This window comes from Megascapheus bottae, chromosome 13 (genome assembly GCF_031878675.1).
Source record: "Megascapheus bottae isolate mThoBot1 chromosome 13, mThoBot2.hap1, whole genome shotgun sequence".
Taxonomy (NCBI): domain Eukaryota; kingdom Metazoa; phylum Chordata; class Mammalia; order Rodentia; family Geomyidae; genus Megascapheus; species Megascapheus bottae.
In genome coordinates, this window is record NC_143521.1 from 29,191,253 (window position 1) to 29,211,281 (window position 20,029).

A 20,029-nucleotide genomic window follows, 5' to 3' on the forward strand; every position below is an offset into this window, starting at 1 on the left:
TTACTTTCATTTATTTTAATGCCTACTGAGGCTTGCATCTAGGGCCTGAGTGTTGTTCCTTAGGTTTTCACCCAAGGCTGAACCGAGATCCTTGGCTCTTGGCCTCGGAGCAGCTAGGATGGCAGGCTTGAGCCAGCGGCGCCCCGCGCTGCAGTTAGTAACAACTCTATTCTACACTCAGCCAGGTCTAAAGGCAGTATTTTTTGTCGGTTTATAAAAGAAATTGAGGAAGTGTGTGCTCCGCCCCTTTAATGACCTCGGGGCAGGAGGATTAGGCGGGTCTCCCGTGTTCTCGCTCTGGAGGGCTTCGCAAAGGGAGCGCCTAACGGACATGCGCAGGCGCGGGCGGCAGAGGGGGCGTGGCCTGGGGCGCGCGCGGGCGGCAAAAGGGGCGTGGCCTGGGGCGCGCGCGGACGGCAGAGGGAGCGTGTCCGACAGGTGGCCGCTCCGACGCCGGCCGGTGGCGGGGGCGCAACGTCCTGTGGTAAAAAGCGCGGCTACTTCAAATTCGCGGCGCAACAGCAGACGGAGCGCCGCCAAGGCCCCGGGCACAAGACCCGGTTGGCGGCGGCGGCTGGGACGGCAGATCGAGGGCCGGAGGCTTGAGCAGGCTGTGTCTTCTCAGTCCCGGACGCCTGACTTTTCTCCTCTCTCCCGAAACTCCAGCGACAGAGAAAAGTAGTCGGAGCGGGAGCGGCGGCGCAGGCCCCGCGCGCCCCAGGGAGCCGAGGAAGGCCGGTGAGGCGCGCGCGAGGCCGGGGGCCGCCGGGGTGGGGGAGGGCGCAGAGGACGCGGCGCGAGGCGCTGTCCAGGGCTGATCTGCCGATACAGCGGCGGCGACGGGAGCTGGGCCGCTCGCGACTCGGATCGCGACCTCGGACGCCGAGAGCGGAGCTGCTCGAGGCCCCAGTCCTGATATTTGCCCGTGGATCCGGGGCTCCTGGTCGGCCCGGCGCGTGGAGTCCGCTCCGAGGCGCGGGCGGAGCCCCCCGCGGGGTGGACAGTGACTGGGGAGCCGCGGCCGGTCGGCGGGCGCGCGGAGGTGTCGCCGCCGGCTCTGTGCGGGCTGGCGGTGTTGGGGGGCCGGGGAGGAGCGACGGGACGGCGTGGGGCGGCTCCTCGAGTTGTGGGTGACTGCGTGCCGGGCGCGGGCCGAGCGGAGAGGAAGCGGGAGCGCCCGAGCTCCAAAGAGCTGCTTTGTGCTGGGTATTTGGAGAAAATGGCCGGATGCCGAGGCCGCGCGGGCGGCGGGGCACGGAGGAATTTGGTGCCGCACGTTGCCCCCTCACATCCTTGAAAAATGTTTTGAAAACTAGCAAGACAATGGTGGACCTACTTGATGATTGAGTTATTTCAAACAGTTGATAATTTTTTTTTTTGTAGATGAGGATTTGGGAGTGATTTAAGTAAAGAAAATTTAGAATTAAGGTTGGTACTTTTTTTTTTTTTAAACCAGTCCTGGGGCTTGAACCTGGGCATTGTTCCTGAGCTTCTTTTGCTCAAAGCTAGCGCTCTACTACTTGAGATACAGCTCGACCTCCTCATTTTTTGGTAGTTTGATGGAGATGAGAGTCTCACAACTCCTTACTGCTCAAAATGGCTTTGAACTGCGATCTTCAGGTCTTAGCCTTCTGAGTAGCTAGGATTTCATGTGTGAGCCACCAGCACCCAGATTATATATTGCTTTTTGAAACATAGTCATGCTCCTGCATTATTATTTTTATTGCCCGTCCTGGGCCTGAACTGCAGTCTTGGACTCTGTCCTGGGCTCCTTTTGCCCAAGGCTAGCAGTTTACCATTTGAAACAGATTCACATCCACAGCCTTATAGCTTTTTCTGTGATTAATTCGAGATAAGAGTCTTAGAGACTTTCCTGCCTAGGCTAACTTTGAACCGGGATCGTCGGATCTCAACTTCTTGAGTAGCTAGGATTACAGATATGAGGCATCAGTGCCCAGCCTATCCTGGATCTTGATCATCCTAAGTCTTGAGTAGCACATACTCCACAGGAATGTTTCCAAAGTTTGTTGTTAGTATTTAATGCATGACATTGCATTTTAGAGAGTGTGTTAAAAAAATCAGTTGTTTTAGTCACAAGGAGTGTGAATGGTGTTCTGGTTTTCCTCTTAGAGTTGGTTTTTAACAGGTGCTCTTTTGTTTGTTCTTTATTCAGAAGGCAATTTTGGCTACCCAAGTGATGGGCCAGTCTTCTGGAGGAGGAAGTCTGTTCAGCGGCAGTGACAACATGGGCATGGCCTTAACTAACCACAGGTATGACTTGCATGACCTCTCCAAAGCTGAGCCGCCCCTCAGCTTATCATGTTAGCAAACGTCGCCCTTAACAGGGGAAGTAAATGGCAGCTGCTGTGATTATCTGGTTGGGGAAGAGAGACAGATGGCAGAGTTGATGCCTGTTGGGGATAACAGCTTTTCAGTAACTGGGAAGGACTTGAGGAATTGGCTGAAAGGATGGGGATGGAAGCATGGCCTAGTGGTAGAGTGCTTGCCTAGCATGCACGGAGACCCAGGTTGAATTCCTTGGTACCACATACATAGAAAAGGCCTGAAGTGATGCTATGGCTCAAGTGGTAGAGCTCTAGCCTTGAAGAAAGCCTAAGGACAGTGTTCAGGCTCTGATTTCAAGCCCCAGGACAGACAAAATAGAAAAGAAAAATGAAAGGGGGCTCTGATGGGCTAGGAAGCATGGAACTGAAAAGTGTGGAGCTCGGTAGTGCAGAGCCACAGCCTGGTTTTGAGGCCTCATCAGCTGCCCCCGAAGTCTACAGCTCCACTAAAGAGCTTCCTCCTGAAACACCTGGAGCAGAGGACAAATGCAAGAACTCAAAGAGCAAACCCTTCCGCTGTAAGCCATGCCAGTATGAAGCAGAATCCGAGGAGCAGTTTGTGTACCACATCAGAGTTCACAGTGCCAAGAAGTTTTTTGTGGAAGAAAGTGCCGAGAAGCAAGCCAAAGCCAGGGAATCTGGCTCTTCCACTCCGGAAGAGGGCGATTTCTCCAAGGGCCCCATTCGTTGTGACCGCTGTGGTCACTATACTGCACACTTGAAACACCACACCCGGGCTGGGGATAATGAGCGAGTCTACAAGTGCATCATTTGTACTTACACGACAGTAAGCGAGTATCACTGGAGGAAACACTTAAGAAACCATTTCCCAAGGAAAGTGTACACATGTGGCAAGTGCAACTACTTTTCCGACAGAAAAAACAATTATGTCCAACATGTTCGGACTCACACAGGTAAGGGAAGTTCTTAGTCCATTAAGTTGTACACTCCTGATTACTAGCCAGCGTTACTGAAGTAGTGCTTGGAAGAGTCTGGGTTCCCTTACTTGCTATCGTGGTGAAGTTGCACCCCTTTGTGCTTCATTTGTTTCACAGAGTAGAACATACCATATAGTTGGGCATGCAGTGAAGAAATGAACCATGGAGTGCACTGACTTTATTTCAAAGAACAGCGTCAAGAGGCCTGGCCTTGGTGGCTCATGCCGGTGATCCTAGCCACTTAGGAGGCTGAGAATTGAGATTTGAAGGCAGGGTTGGCAGACAAATCTGAAGAGACTCTGATTTACAGTTACCCAACTAAAGGCTGAAACTTGAGGTGTGACTCAAGGGGTAGAGCACCATCCTTAAACAGAAAAGCTAAGTGAAAATCCAAATACTAACTTAGAAATAAGAACAGACAAAGAAAATCTTCCTTTTCACACCTGGGTCTTGAGCTCAGCACCTGGGAGCTGTCCCTGATTTTTTTTTTTTTTTTGGCTGAGTGCTGTCACTCTACCACTTGAGCCACAGCTCTTTGGTAGTAAATTAGAGATTCATCTCACTGCCCTTTCATGCCATTTTTGCCAGTTCTTAGGTCTTTAAGTAGCCTAGATTACATTCACAATCTACTGGGTGCCTAGCTAGTCCACAGGACATCTTACTAGTGTACTTCCTCAAGTATGTATTGTAACATCTTGCACGTCCCTACCTTTGACTACTTTTAAGTTTGTGGATCTATGTGACAATGACCACAGGTAACATGTGCTGTAGTTTCTTGATAGAATCGAGAGCTTAGACAGAAAGGAAAACCCAATGATGAACCTTACATAGTTATTTCTTTTTGTTTAATTAATTTACTTTGATATATTTTTTTAATTGACACCAATTATTTGTACAAGGGGAGTTCATTTTAGCAAGTTAGTATATATATATATATATATATATATATATATATATATATATATATATATACCACATCTCTTTTGTTGCTCAAGGCTAATGCTTGGCCACAGTTCCACTTCCAGATTTTTTGGTGGTTAATTGTAGATTCTCATGGATTTTCTCACCTGGGTTGGCTTCAGACCTTGCTCCTCATAGGTACTCAGCCTTCTGAGTGGTTGGGATTACGGGTGTGAGCCACTGGGCATTGGCTAGTAAGTGTTGATTATAATTAATACCCAGTTATTCTCCTTTGGAGTATAAGGAATAACATTTCAAGTTTAGCACTTAGCACTTTGAACCACAGCTCTACTTCTGGTTTTTTGGTGGTTTATTGGAGCTAAGCATCTCAGGGACTTCTTTGCCCAGGCTGGCTTCTAACTTCTATCCTCAGCCTCTGGAGTAGCTAGGTTTGTGTGACCAGTGCTAGGCCTTACAGGTAACAGTTTAAAGATAACTTTGTCTAGCAAGAGCAACTAAAAAAAACAATTCTAGCTTTTTAATTATAGCTTTCAATGAACTTTATTGAGAATCTAGTCCTTACCCACAACAAGAATCCATAGAATTCCTTTTTCTACTCTGCAGTTCTCTCACCAACTCAAGGTGACTTGGGCCTCGCACTTGGTAATAAATCTCAGCTCTTTCCCTGGAACACACCAAGATAGGTGCCTGTGTGTATAATTTTGCCTTTCTTCTTCCTGAGGATGTTGCTAGAGCTATACTTCAGAGAGTGCCGATTAAACCTTTTTAGCCATACTCACTGCACCAAGTAGTTTTCTGAGGGCTTCCTATGCTTTAGTCTCCCTCAGTCTACAACAGTTTCCATTCACACATTGCCTTAGGAATCATGGTTCTTTTTACCCTTAGCTGTGTTTGGGAAATTCTGATAGAGCCCTCAGTCGATTTCTAAGAATTTTAATCCAAAACAGAATTTGTCTTCTAAATCCATTTTTGTCATGCACTGCAACCTTTCTAACATTTAGAAAAAGTAAATGTAAGTTAGGATTCTTTTGTCTTCTATGTACACTGTGTACACAAGAAAGTAGAACAAAATGGGACAGTGTTACTCTTCACTGTAAGCACTGATGTGACCCTCTTTGCATTTCTTAGTCCTGGGAACCAGGGCACAAGCACCATACCTACAACTCGAGGGGTGCACCATTCCTCCTCCCAAAATACCTTTCATAAGCATTTTAACAAAAGGCCCTCTAGAAAATGTGCTGTTTTTCTACTCCTACCTTAAAAATGCATCAGGCACTTCAAAACATCAAAAGTACTTTGTGCAGTCAACACTATATACAGCAAGGGGCTGAGATACCACATGTCAAATCAGTGTCAGTCATTGAAAAACGTCTTTGCCAGTCCCCTCTTCTTCTCTAGGGTCCTCTGTTCCATATCCTCCAGTCCATGGAAAAACCTGATAGATGTCACTCCAGCTGTGTCACCTAAAGGTGGTCTTAACAACACCATTCAAAATCACTTCCAGAAGAAACGCCTATAGTTTTTAAAAACAGATGGGCAAGTGTGATTTTCTTCCTCTACTATCTCATATGTGGGCAATCTCTTCACATCTGGAATGTCTGGATGGACCAAGAGTCGTCTTTTAAAAGGTTCTGGGAAGTTGAGAGCAGGTCTTTCCTATTATATACACAGGTCTACAAGTGGCAAGTCAGTCATAAGGGGCGTCTGGTGGGCATGTGTGGTTGTCACTTTAGTGCTTTCCTGGGGATGCCAGCCATTGTCCCCATTGTTATCTGGGCCTCTGCTAATCTCCTAGGACCATTAGGGCCTTCATCTGTCCTTGTTGCTGATGAGGTCTCCCCCTCTGGGGTGGGCTTCCTATATACTGGCAAGCTTCCAAAGCCACCACCTTCTCCATCCTTTATCCCTTATCCTCTGAAGGCCTAGGCTATTCTCACCTTGCTGCACCATGCTTAGAGTCACCCAAGGACAACATACCCTTAGCAGCTTGGCAAGCAAGGCCCCGTAAGGTGGAGTCTGGGCTTGAGAGTCCACTGCCACCACCAAGTCATCCCAGTGGGATTCAGGGATGCAGAAAGGTGGTGTTACCCAAGTGCCTCCGAGTCTGCTGGACAAAGGCTGTGGGCTGGCCATCAGGACCCATGCATGACTAACACTTGCAGAGGGCACCCCAGGGTGTGAAGAGAGCAGCAGGGCAGGATGGGGGCGGGGAGAAGAAGTAGGCCATGTTCTGTTCCTCACTGCACCCTGTATATTAGAAGTATATAACTTGGCTTTTTGTTGTTGTTGGTGGTGGTGGTGGTCCTGGGGCTTGAACTCCGGGCCTGGTCGCTGTCCCCAAGCTCTTCAGCTCAAGGCTACCACCCTACCCCTTGAGCCTCAGCTCTACTTCCCATTTTCTAGTCTTAATTGGAGATAAGAGTCTCACAGTCTTTTGTGCCCAGGCTGGATTTGAACTTTGATCCTCAGATCTCAGCCTCCTGAGTAGCTAGGATTACAGGTGTGAGCTATGTGCCCTGGCTTGACTTTTTGATTCTGCAGGGCCTCGCAATTAGGAGTTTGCCCCCCAGGCCAGGCGTAGTAGCTTACATCTATAATTCTAGGAGGCTGAGGAGGGGTAGGTGGGTAGCCTTGAGCTAAAGAGCTCAGGGACAGTGCCCAGGGTCCAGTTCAAACCCCATGGCCCACAAAGAAAAAAAAAGAATTTGACCCCCAATCTCAAGAAAGTTTGGGCTTGAACTTTTGAACAATACTAGAACTATGAAAGTGTCTTGGTTAAGAACTGAAAACATTCCGCACTGATATTAACATTAGAGTGTGGGTGTAAGTGTCAGATGTCTCCTCAGGTTAGATGAGACACATTTTGGTGCAAATGAAATCAAAGTGGGAAAATCTACTGTGTTTTCCTCCATCCCTCCCTCTCTTCACTTTCTCTTTCTCTCTTCCCTCCTCTTTCCCTTTTCCTTTCTCCTGCTATTCCCTGCATGCCATAATTGTCTGAACTGGTAAGCCAGATCAAACCTAACACCCCTTCAGCTGTTTTCATACCAATGAAAAACTCATTAGCAGTTTCATTCCTTTATCCTATCACATAAACTCTGGAAATTTCTTCTGTGACTGTCTTCCTTGTTACAGTCCTCCCCTACATCAAATTCGCTGTGAGGTCTAATGCTTTGATACTACTAGTGTTCCTTGGTTTGTTACAGTTGCCCACTCCCTCTAGAGCATCAAATGTGGTTTCCCCTAGGCCATCCGCCCCATCTCTCCTACCCTGTTCTCTCATGTCGGACTTTAACTCTCACTCTCAGGCAACTTTTTTCTAAAAGAATTACAATCACAAGAGTAATTTTAATAATAAAATTTTCAACAACAGCACATACTACAGGAAAAGGTAAAGGCTAGTAATCAAAATTGCCTTGAAGAAAAGAATTCTGTGTTAGTCCCATTTTTTCTGAAGTCTTCAGCAAAAATAAAGTTGGAAATTTTGCAGTTCTTACAAGTTCTTAACAGCAGCCCAAAATACATGTAGAAAATGCTAATGCCAAAAGTTAAGCACATTGAAGGACAATGATATCTTGTATCCACTTTGATATAAACTTATTTCACATACAAATGAAGATTTCTAAAAAAATAATTTTGAAGTCGTTTGCAATTTTAAAAAATTGTAAAAAATTTTTTCACTAGCCTATTTTTTAGCCTACTTTAGAGAAAAGTTAAAGATAAGTAATTTTAAATATAAAATAAAGTAAAAAGTACAAATAAAAAATATAAACATTTTAGCCGGGAGTTTGGCCTAGTGGTAGAGTGCTTGCCTAGCATGCACGAAGACCCGGATTCGATTCCTTGGTACCACATACATAGAAAAAAAGCTGGAAGTGGTGCTGAGGCTCAAGTGGTAGAGTGCTAAGCCTTGAGAAAGTCCAAGGACAGTGCTCAGGCCCTGAGCCCAAGCCCAGGACTGGCAAAAAAATAAAAATAAAAAAAATATATAAACATTTTAAATATAAATAATTTTAGCAAAAAAAATGTTATTTTAGGTACTCAGGACTGGCTTTGATCAGATTTCAAAGCCAGTCAAGACAGAAAATTGCTCAGAAAAAGCCAGAAATGGAGCCATGGCTCAGATCATAGAGTGCTATCCTGAACAAAAGGAGCTCAGGAAAAGCATCCAGGCCCAGAGTTCAAGCCCTATGACCAGCAAAAAATTAAAATTTAACTTTAAAATAAAAGTGCATATAAATAATTTTAAAATAAGTAATTTTACTAATGAAATAAAAATAATTCTAAGTATAAATTAAAATAATTTTAGATAAATGTAAAATTGAAATTTATATTTGAAGATATCCATCACCATGATTTCTGAATCACAAAAAACCGACTAATACTTTTCTATGCAGGAGCATTGCTGAAGAATTGGCTCATATTCCCAGACTAGGGTTCACAGCCCTACAAACAACTGGTTCTCAATCCTCAGTGTGTCAGAAACAACAGAGAAAGGTTTGGTTAGTCACCAGTAGGTCTGGCAGTACGAATTGATGTTTCTCTAATTTTCCTGCTATTGGTCAAATAGTGAGGAAAATTTTCAAATAAAATGTCGAAGAATTTCCATTTTTTGATCAGAGTCTAATAAGATTCTAGACACTTCAATAGTGTTCTTGTCTGTGAAAACAGAATCAATGTTATATAGCTAAATTATTGTTTTGAAAAACTTAAAAAGGAAGGTTCTTGGTAGTAATTCTCCATTATCTTCTATAGGACTTTATACATGTCTCTTCCAGTTCTTGGTTTATGCATAGTCATTGGAAACACGTTGATGATTTACTCTTGATGTCTTCCTGGTGGTTCTTTGTGCTTCAAGCATCTGCTGTTGCTTATTGATGATGCTCATATGAGATTTTCAGTATCTTTTCTCTCTTGTTAACATCCATTTCCCTATTTGTTTTTTCTCCATTTTCTAACCTGGGTCTGTCTGTCCATCTTCTGGTTTATGTGTCTCCTGCTGTTTTCCCTTGTCTGTGTTGACAGGAAAACCTTTATAAGATTTCTTTTGACAGTGTGGCTTGGATAGTGTCTAGTTCATTCACTTTATTTTGTAAAAATAAAGTTTCTCTGTTGATGTTATTGTTGAGGTACATTCCATTCTTTAGCAGGTAAATCCATCTCAGTTTTTTCATGCATTGACTCCTGTATATTGGTATTGAGTACTTTTATTAGCTGAAAAGTGTAAGAGAGTTTGGTTTGTTCTTCAGGTGTAAGATAGTATAAATCTTGTAACCTGATCTTTCAAGTCTTTATTGTCTCTATATACTTACATGGAGACAAATATAATAGTTGTGTCCTTTTGTGTTTTGGGTGGCAGGTCAGATTTTTTTTCTGTATGGCTCATTACTTGTGACTGAATATTCTAGAAAGGATATGTTATAGCTCTTAACAGAGCTTCTTTGTAGCTGGTATAGTGGTTCTTTGGTTGCAGTCAAATTCCTTTTCCTAGGTCACAGATCTTTCTTAGTGCTACTTTCAGATTTGGTGATGCTGCTTGACTTCCTGGGCATTCAGAATGTATGTCCTTAGACTACACACATTGGTGGTGTGGATTCTGAGGCAGCTTTGGGCATAAACTCTGTGACTGGGTTTACTTAGTTCTTTTTTTTTAATAGGTTTACTTATTTCTTTGGCTTATTCACCTGGCTATGAAGGTAATTAATAGCGAAGCCTGAAATTTGAAGATCACACTTTGTATTCTTCCGCTGTTTAGCTTCTTCTGGATTGTACATAAGAGGCAGGAGTTTAATTCGGCCAACATGCAAGTTTTGATATACATATTTTCTTTTTGAGTCATTCTTGAGTGCTGTAGGCTCAGTGGTTTCCAGATTATTCCTGGCAGCTGAAAGTGTCTTGGCTTTGGAACTATATTTATTTTCACTGATGACAGTGGTTGGGGCCAATTTCTTAGGCTTAGCAGAAAGGAAGTGAGTGGATTTACGCACTACTTTTATGGGACTAGTAGTTTGACCTGTAATCTTGGTTCCCCCAGTGGCCTTGTCCACAGTTGAATGAATTCCAGCATCCTGGGTTTCCATAGCTGTGGCTGCAGCTGGTTGGGGGCTCTCACTTTCTTGCATACTCTTTCTGAGCAAGGTTTTCCTGTCTTGCTTTAAAACTGTTACTCCCCAAGTAGCTTGGGTGGCCTGAGTTCTAGAGGTTCCTCCCTTTGCTGTTTGGAGGTTTGAGGTTTTGGGTCCAAGCTTGATTGGGGAAGAAGCCTTGCCCCATTTCAGCTCCGTGGCTGCATCCCTGTCAGACAGGTGTTCAGGGGCTTGATCCTCAGCTTTGTTGGCGATCAGTTCAGAGGTTATCTTCTTACTGACCTTTGAAGAGGACCTATCTAATTTAACAACACCCGCTGATGAACTAGTTTTAGTGGTAGTGCTTCTGACAACTTTGCCCTCAACTCTTAGAGAGGTCGTGGATGTTGCCGTCCATACAGTAGTTAATGGTATAAAACCTTTTCCCTTCTGTGTTTGTGTGGTGGCAGTGATAGGGTGTGGAGACGTCTTGAGTTGTTTATCCTGGTGCCCTTTCTTGGTGTGTGAGTGAGCCCGGAGATGTGGATTTTCTTCTGCTGTGGCCTTATGTCTGGTGGCTGGAGGTCTCTGGTCTCTGGGGTGGCTCAGATCGAATTGCATTGACTTGGTGACCTCTGAGGACACCTGGCCCTTTCTTGCTTTAGTCTCTCTGGCTGCTGAATATTTCCTGGAAGCCAGGTTACCAGTGTCTCTGCCTTCAATTAAAGGTCTAGGGGATGCAGGCCTGGGTAATTCGCCTGCCTTTTGGGGGGCTATATTCTCAAATGTCTGTGGGGGCATGGTGACTGTCTGCAGCCTGTGAGCCCCAGGTGATCGACGGAGGTCCCCCATGGTTTCCAGGTGGTAACAGCTGGGAACTGAGGTGTCGGTGTGCAGCTGATGTAATTCCTCAAAAGAAGGATGTGTATGGGGTGTAACCATCTCCCAGGAGGAGTAGACCAAGTTCTTCAAGGGGAGTTTTGGTGGGTGATCATCCTCCTGGGCAGGCGAAATAAGAACCCCAGTAGATTTTTTACCTGGTCTGCCATAGTCTTTCTGGGGCCTCGGGTGGGTAGTATGTTTCTGCGACACCTGAGAGGGTCTGTGCAGATGTTCCTCTTGGGCACCTGAAACAGGAGCCCTAACAGATGATCTCCTTGGGGCTCCACCCCCTGGCCTTTGGGGCCCTGTGATGGCCCTGTACTTTTCCGTGTTGTCAAGCCAGGAGGGTGAGTGAAGGTGGCCATCTTCAGTAGCAAAAGCCAGGAATGACTTTCTACGGCCTCTGCCCTCTGCTGTGGAGACACTGGGCACGAATGAGAATTTCCCAGAGTCACTAAACTCTGAGGGTCTGTGCCCAGCCTGATCTGCAGTGACAAAGTAGGGAGCCCCGGTGGAAGATCTTCTTCGAGTGCCGTAATGTACAATGTGGGCATGTTGGCTGGTGTCGATAAGCCACGAGAGTTTGCGCACATGGCGCTCCTCCGTGGCATAAATAGGAGTCCCCGAGGGTGTTTTCTGGGGGACTCCATCACTCCCTATGTGAGGACACAAGGTGACCGGATATCGACCAATGTCAAACAGCCAGGAGGGTCTGCTCAGGTAGTCCTCGTTCCTGAAGGCCACGGGATCCCCTGGGATGTTTTCTTCCTGGGGGTCCACGGTACTGGAGTGCCTGCGATAGGTGGCAAAAGACACTCTGCGTGGAACCTCCTTCTGGATGTCCATCGGAGCTGTCCCTGCTGGTCCTGATGACTGGCTGGTGGGGACTTGGTCTTCTGCTCCTTGCCCATTGTGCTCCATTGCCAAAGGCAGTGCTCTCTGTTCCCCCTTTCAGGTCCTAGACCTGCCTTGTTGGTTTTAAGCTTAACTCTTGGGCCAAAAGCAATCCAAAGTTTTCAACCATATATCCAAGTAATAAGCTTGTGCCTTGGCTCTCACTCTTGGATCTGAGGCAATTGAGTTTTGCACACAGTTTGACCATCAGTGTGCATTGTGACTCTAGCTCTGCATGCAGCACCTCTGTGCTGCTGTGGGTGGGGCTGGGGAAAGATGTGTGACAGGTGACTGGGGCTGAGCCATGTGCTGGCTGGTGGTTTCCAGTGGGTGTCCTGTGTATCAGTGAGAATAGCTACATCTGAGGAAATGATTGGTTTATGAGGCTATGGGTAATGAGGTTGTCTGTGGCTGTCAGATTCAGGGTCCAGATTAACTGAAGGGTGGTCTGTTTATGGGCAGCTGGCAGGTCCAGACTCCGGAAGTGTTGTCCTCAACTCCATTTCCATCCTCAAAACGCTTTAGGTCCTGTCCTTGGTGGGTTAGGGCTGTCTTCTACATACAGTGCTGTAAGGGTCAACTCAGCACCTTGGACTGAAAGAATGAGGCAAAGGAGCAGCTATAGAGGAGATGGCAGTGCAAGCACATGGATTTTTCAGGAAGAATTGCTGAGGAAATCTTTCCCACATGTTCATCCTTCTAAGTACTGTTTTCTATGTTCTAGTACATTTGTCTCCAAAATATGGAAAGTGGAGCAGGAGATAATATTTAGAGGTATGTTTGTGTTGGCTCTGTCACGGCTCTGCCAAGCTGACAGAAGGGAAGGAAAGGGTTACTTAGGGTCACAGGTTCTGGTGTTTGTGTCCAAGATCACATAGAGTATGTGACAGGAGAGCATGGCAGCCAGGAAACAAAGAGCTAGCCTGTGCTTATGGTAAAGATTTCTTAGTCTTAGCTCTTAAATATTTGTTGGTGTTTTATATTTATTTTGCAGTCTTCATCCTCTTTTTTTTTTTTTTTTTTTTTTGCCAGTCCTGGGCTTGAACTCAGGGCCTGAGCACTGTCCTTGGACTTCTCAAGGCTAGAGCTCTACCACTTGAGCCTCAGCACCACTTCCGGCTTTTTTCTATGTATGTGGTACTGAGGAATCGAACCCCAGTCTTCGTGCATGCTAGACAAGCACTCTACCACTGGGCCAGACTCCCAGCCCCCTTCACCCTCTTTTGCTTTAATTTTTTTTCTCTTTGAAATAGAGATAGTGTAAGCATTAATAAATTGTGAATAATAATGAGTCTTGTCCCTTTCAGCCCAAGAAATGATCCCCAGGTGCTAGGAGTGTGCTTAGTGGTAGAGTGCGTGAAGCCCTGGCTTTGATTCCTCAATACCATGTAGACAGAAAAAGCTGAAAGTGGCGCTGTGGCTCAAGTGGTAGAGCATTAGCCTTGAGCAAAAGAAGCTCAGGCCCTGAATTCAAGCCCTAGAAGTGGCACAAAAAAAAAAAAAATCCCCAATGGCATCAACTGGAGGTTCATGGAGAGACTCAAAATGGTAAATATATTTTGATCTTCATTGCTTTAGTATATATACTACTTGATCTATTCATCTTTGTTTGAAGGTTATAATAATAAAGTAATATGAAGCATTTAAGTTTCCTGAATGTTTCTTGATTTAGTCTGCTACACTTTAGAATCATGTGTTCAGCAGCAGTAGATAGCCAAAACACTCCATGGAGCCAAGGAGGCAATATGTGCCACTTTAGGGGCCTGATGTGGATGAAACCTCTAAAAGGAGTAAGGGCCTGGACCCTGAGCTAGATAGAATACAACCATCTAAGATCACATGAATGGCAGCAATGCCTTGGGTCAGAGGATAACCACATAGAAAGTGCCTAGATTCTATATAGTTAATTCGCTGAACTAACAAACATCCTTCATTCCCCGTAGATTAAAAACAATGGTAGCTAAGTGTGACAGCTCTTGGAAGGCTGAGGACGGAGGACTGCAAGTTGGAGGCCAGTCTGGGATACATAGCAAGATCTTGCTTAGAAAATTAAGAAAAGGTGGCCAGAAATTTGGCCTGGTGGTAAAGAGCTTGCCTAGCATGCATGAAGCCCTGAGTTAAATTCCTAGGTACCACATACATAGAAAAAGCCAGAAATGGTGCTATGGCTCAAATGGTAGAGCTCTAGCCTTGAGGAAAAGCCCAGGGACAGCACTCAGGCCCTGGGTTCAAAGCCATAGGACTGACAATCAATCAATCAATCAATAAATAAGGTAAAACTACTGTAGCATTGGTCAAATTTTAGCACATGATTTATGCAAATTTCTGTGGAAGGGGGCAGAGGAGGACAATTCTTATTTCCAAAAGAGGAGAATTGAAAATACTATTATCTATGAAGTTAACACAGCAGACTTTGAGTCTTGTGCAGAAAGGGGTCTGGATCGAAATAGTCGTGTACATAGGTTAAGTTGCAGTATTTAGGAATCTCATATCCTATCCCAGACCCTAGCCCATCCTACCAGAAAGGGGAATAGCTGGGCTGGGTGTTTGGCCTAGTGGTAGAGTGTTTGCCTAGCATGTACAAAGACCTCGGTTCAATTCCTTGGTACCACATACATAGAAAAAGCTGGCTAAATATGTATATATATATGTATATGTATATGTATATTATTATGATTAGGACACTTGCTTGGGTACTGGGGCTTGAGCATAGGGCCTCATACTTTTTTGCTCATGGATGGCACTCTACCACTTAAGCCACAGTTCAGCTAGTCCAGCACTTTGCTTGTTGATTATAGAATCTCATAGACTTTTCTTCCCTGGCTGGCTCTGAACTGAAGTACTCAGATCTCAGCCTGACAAAGAACTCTGTTTTTAGTCATGATCTACTGCCAAAAAACTTGAAAATTTTTTAACCATTCTCAAAGTGGTGCCTCTTAATTGCTCATTTATGTTATCTATAGCATTTTATTACATCTAACTTTTAGGACTCTTGATTTACAGCTGAAGTACTTAAATGATATTTTGCTTGGATTTATAAGATCTCTGAAATTGAGTTGGAGTCAGTGTTAGGATAATACTTCTTGCTTTCACCTTTTTCCATCCCTGGCCTGATACTTGCCCTGTCCTCTAATCCTGCCCAGGATGCCCAGCTTTCTGGAACATCTAGTAGGCCCCACCTTCACAACAGGGGCCAGGCCAGCACAGGCACGTGCTGCTGGTGGGTGGGGATGTCCTCTCACCTGGGAACACCTTCCAGATGGAAAAGGAAAATCAGCCGGGTGTGGTGGCTCTTGCCTATAATCCTAGCTACTCAGGAGGCTGAGATCTCAGGATCAAGGTTCAGAGCCAGCCCAGGCACAAAAGGACCTGCAATTAACCTGTAGAAAATGGGAAGTGGGGCTTGGCTCAAAGGTAGGGTGGTAGCCTTGAGCTGAGTAGCCCAGGTACAACACCCAGGCCCCAGGGGTGGGGAGTAGCCTTGAGCCGAAGAGTTCAGTGACATAGCCCAAGATGAGTTCAAGCCCTGTAACCCCTCCACCCCCAAAAAGGAAAATCACCCCACACAGTGAAGGAATGTGTGTCATCAGGCTTCCTTTCCTCGCCTGTGGAATATTTCTGGTCTCAGGTGTCCACAGGCCACCTCCTGGGTCAGACCCTTAGGACACAAAGCCCTGTGGAAGGAAGAGACCATGAGGGAGGATGGGTCCTGTGGTGCCCAAATCACACCTCCACCTCCATTCACACAGGTTCTTGGTGGCCAACCTACTGGGCATGTCAGTGCAGATCTTCTCTATGTTGATTCACACAAGTTGATGGGAGGCTTGCACCAGCCAAAGAAGTGTCCACTTCACAATTTATCAGACCAAAGTTAAAAGCATGCTCAGGAGTGAATGGTCTCATCCAGCTGCTCACAGAGTCATTTGACTTCCCCCTCCAGTCCAGAGCTAATGGTGTAGGACTTGAGTTCATATTCTCAATCATCCTCCAAGAATTGAAAGCTTGGAAGGTTGAGTAGCAAGGAGAGATGCACACAGAGAAGGACAGAGATAGAAAGGAGAGAGGGAGGACTGGAAGTGTAGCCTAATGGTAGTGGTAGAGTGCTCGCCTAACATGCATGAAGCCCCTTCTCCATATCACATACACAGAAAAAGCTAGAAGTGGTGTGTCTCAAGTGGCAGAGCACTGGCCTTGAGCAAAAAGTATCCAAGGACAGTACTCAGTCCCTGAGTTCAAGCCCCTAGGACTGGCAAAAAAAAAGAAGGAGAGAGGGAAGTGAGAGGAATAGAGATGAAGGAACAGACGGAGAGGGAGGGAGAAACAGGAGAGAGAGGGGACAGAGACAGTATAATCCCCTGACCAGAGCCACATTGGGCCGCCTTGTGCCTTAGGAGATTTGACCAGATGAAAAAGTTCAGGAGCCCAAAGGGAAAAGGGCACAACCCCAAAGCTTATACTAGAAGCTATGAGAGCAAAGCTTCTCTGAGAAGAAGAGGCTCCAGGGCCTGGTGACCATTGGTGTGGAGACACTGGTCCCCTTCCTCCCTGTGCCCCCCCCCCCACATTCGCTGTCTAGAACCCTGCCTCCTCTGGGCAGTTGACAGTTACTGGATGGACCCCACCTCCATCTTTCCCAAAGCTACTCAAGCACTTGTAAATCTCCCCCAGTGGGGAGGAGAGAATAGAACACCTTCCTCTAGAGGCATTTGTATAACAGCAGGGCACTAGGTTAGACTCTGAGAACCAGTCAACAGTGAAGGAGAGTATGTCCATGTGCTGGCTCTAGGCATACAGAAATTGGTCATTTGATGGACACTGGTGTCTCACACTTGTAATCCTAGATGGCTGAGAGCTGAGGATCTTGGTTTACAGTCATTCCAGGAAGAAAACTGAGTTTCTTACCTCACTTGACGAGCAGAAAGCTGTAAGTGGAATTGTGGCTCAAGTAGTAGAGTTGGCCATGAGTGGAATAACTAAAGGACATTGCCCAAGCACCTGGGAATTTGAGAGAGAAATGTTAATTTAGTCTAAACTTACTTTTACTTAATACAAGTACAGGACAGTTTCCTTCTCATTGTGGGATGGATTATGGAACAATGAATGGACCATGAAATGGATTCATTGAGCTCCTAAGAGAGCCAAAATCCTGGACTGTGAGCAGTGAACGCAGAAGAAATGAGAATGTTCCCTGCCCCCTCTCTACCCCCGGTGTCCCCACTAAAATGCCTAAATAACTCCTGGATTTTCTGAGGTAATCTTTTTTTAAAAAAAATGTTAAAAGAATTATATACATCACACAAAAATTATTGTTTTAAAGGTGATATACAGAGGGGTTACAGTTACATGTCAGTTAATGAGTACATTTCTTTCTCTTTTTTTGGATAATGTCAGCCTTCCCTTGCTTTCTCCCAGTTTTCCCTCCTATCCCCACTCTCAAATTGTGTATAGTTCATTTTCTATGTGGTGTGTTTGGACGAGAAGCTGTGGAAAGTCATTCATCTTACAGTTGGATCACAGTAAGCCTGGATGGGGTCTGAGTGGCCAAATCATGGATGTCCTTTAAAGGTCTGGTTTGTAGTTGTAGCAAACATTTTAGACCATGATAGATGTAGGGAGCCAGGGTTCCAGCTCATTCCTAAGAGAAACCCTGTGTATTAGTTAGACTGAAGTAGGGAAACAGAATTAGGGAAATTGGATAAAAGATTGGGGCCAGGCTAGGAGTTGGCTTAGTGGTAGAGTTCTTGCTTAGCATGTATGAAGACCTGGGTTGAATTCCTCAGTACCATATACATAGAAAAAAGCTGAAACTGGTACTGTGGCTCAAGTGGTAGAGGTCTAGCGTTGAGAAAGTCCAAGGACAATGCTTACACTCTGAGTTCAAGGCCTACGACTGGCCCAAAAAAAAAAAAAAGTGACTTTTGCTGGGTGTGGTGGCTCATGCCTGTGATCCTAGCTACTCAGGAGGCTGAGATCAGAGGATTGTGGTTCAAAGCCAGCCCGGGCACTAAAGCCTATGAGACTCTTATTTCTAGTTAACCACCAGAAAACAGGAAGTAGCGCTGTGACTCAAGTGACAGAGCCCTACCCCTCAAGCTGAAGAGCTCAGGGAGAGTGTCCTGGCCCAGAGTTCAAACCCCATAACTGACCCCCCAAAAAAGATTGGGGCCTAATGCTTATGGAACCCCAGTGTTCAAAGCAGACAAAGGTCATTGATGATATTTCAATCACAATACTTTTTAGTTGATAAAATTCAGACCATGAGATGATGGACAGCAGTAGTAAACAAACAGGCAGCTGTTGCATTATGTACAGAGTTTGAAGGGCTCTCAGAGACACAAGCTTGCCGCAGAAGGGCACTGTCCAGACTCCAAGGACTGGTGTAAGAGCAGAGACAACACATTTTTGAACAGACTTGGTATTTGGACATTTGTTTTATGCGAAGCATGGGTTTTCTGAACATTAAAGTATTTACACTTTTTGATTTGGGTAGTATTACATGATTTTTCACAGCATAACAGTTACACATGTACCTGTGTAAAATCCATTAATTTGCACACTTAAAATCTATGGTCAATTTTTTTGTGTGTACCAGTCATATGGTTTGGACTCCAGATTTAGATGCTATCCATAAGTTTGTCTGCTCAATGCTAGTACTCTACTCCTTGAGCCACAGCTCATTCCAACCTATTTCATGGATAACTGTAGATAAGTGTCTCAAGGACTTAACTGCAAGGGCTGGCTTTGGGCCATGATCTTCAGATCTTGACCTTCTAGATAAGATTGCTAATACTGTCTCAAGATCAAAATTCAAAATACCCCTTTCCACTTAACTCATATGATGGTGAAGTCTAAAAAGTGAACAATTGTAAGTCAGACTATCATCACTCAAGAGACCTTTGTAAGTCAGAGACTATCTGTACATGCTTTTAATATCAAATCAGTACAATGGAGGTTCAAACATATGTATCAAGGGGAAAATATCTACGGAATTCTGATAAGTAGCTGAAAATCTCCTGTATAATCTCTCTTCTTATCTCTTTTTATCTCTGCCTTTCTATTTATTCTCTCTCTGCCTTTCTATGTATTCTCTCTTACCTCTCTCCCTTTTGTCCACTCTATCCATACATTAAAATAAAAATAAAAAAAAAAACAAAAAAAGTAGCTGAGTGTTAGTGATTCATGCCTATAATTCTAGCTACTTAGGGGTCTGAGATCTGAGGAATCACTTTGAAGCATGCTGGGCCAGGAAAGTCCCTAAGACTCTTATCTTCATTTAAGCTGGATATTCATGTGCAAAATGTCAGGAATAAAAAAGGAAAATGACAGTCCCCAGGCTTGTGAGTTCAAGTCCCAGTACGATTATGTACATAGAATTAGCAACATATGGTTGTAAAGTGATAAATTTAAAAAGCATAACTTCATAATTCCTATTATATTCAAAATGAACAAAAGCAGATGTTTCTCTCCAGGTAACTTAAGCAGATCAGTTAAAAACAACTGAGAAAGTCTAGCCAGTCCGTATACATATACATATACATATACAAGCGTTTATCTAATAGTTTATACATTAGAGACTGATATATTTGGTGACAGAAGTGATAAGGGTGGGGAACAATTACATGAAAATATTTGAGTGCACAAACTTGTGACAGTACCCTGAGGGAGGCTTGGTATAAAATCTGGCCCATCTAGTATTTAAGACTTGATTTGAAGTTAGTTGGGCTTCCTGCTGACATGACCTTCACTGATGGATGTTGCTTTTGCTTTCCCACCCATATCAAAATGAAAGGCGAAACTATTTTTAAAATATAGTAGAATGTGCCTGATAAGCAGACTTTACCACATAGAAAGGATTTGTTTTTAGGAACTGAAACAAGGAAAGTATCCTACAATGACTGACTTTAATAGAAAGGACACAAACAAACACCTGGGCATTTTGTGGGAATCATTGCAGAAACATTTTCCCTTCATTAGTCTTTGTGTG

At 44.7% G+C, this 20,029-nt stretch overlaps 1 protein-coding gene across 4 annotated transcripts in view; it reads left to right on the top strand.

Annotated features, from left to right (window-relative positions):
• Positions 1–478: 478 nt before the first annotated feature.
• Positions 479–20,029, top strand: part of LOC150055730 (RE1-silencing transcription factor-like) — a 55,290-nt gene continuing 35,739 nt past the window's right edge. For 3 of the 4 annotated variants that reach the window (XM_090343554.1, XM_090343553.1, XM_090343552.1), the window contains exons 1-2: positions 479–738; positions 2,174–3,259. In XM_090343554.1, the coding sequence (XP_090199680.1) occupies positions 2,674–3,259 (586 nt within the window). In that variant the 5' untranslated portion in view covers positions 479–738; positions 2,174–2,673. Of the gene's footprint in view, positions 739–2,173; positions 3,260–16,668; positions 16,970–20,029 lie in introns of those variants that run through there. The other variant, XR_016537389.1, reaches the window with a different exon arrangement.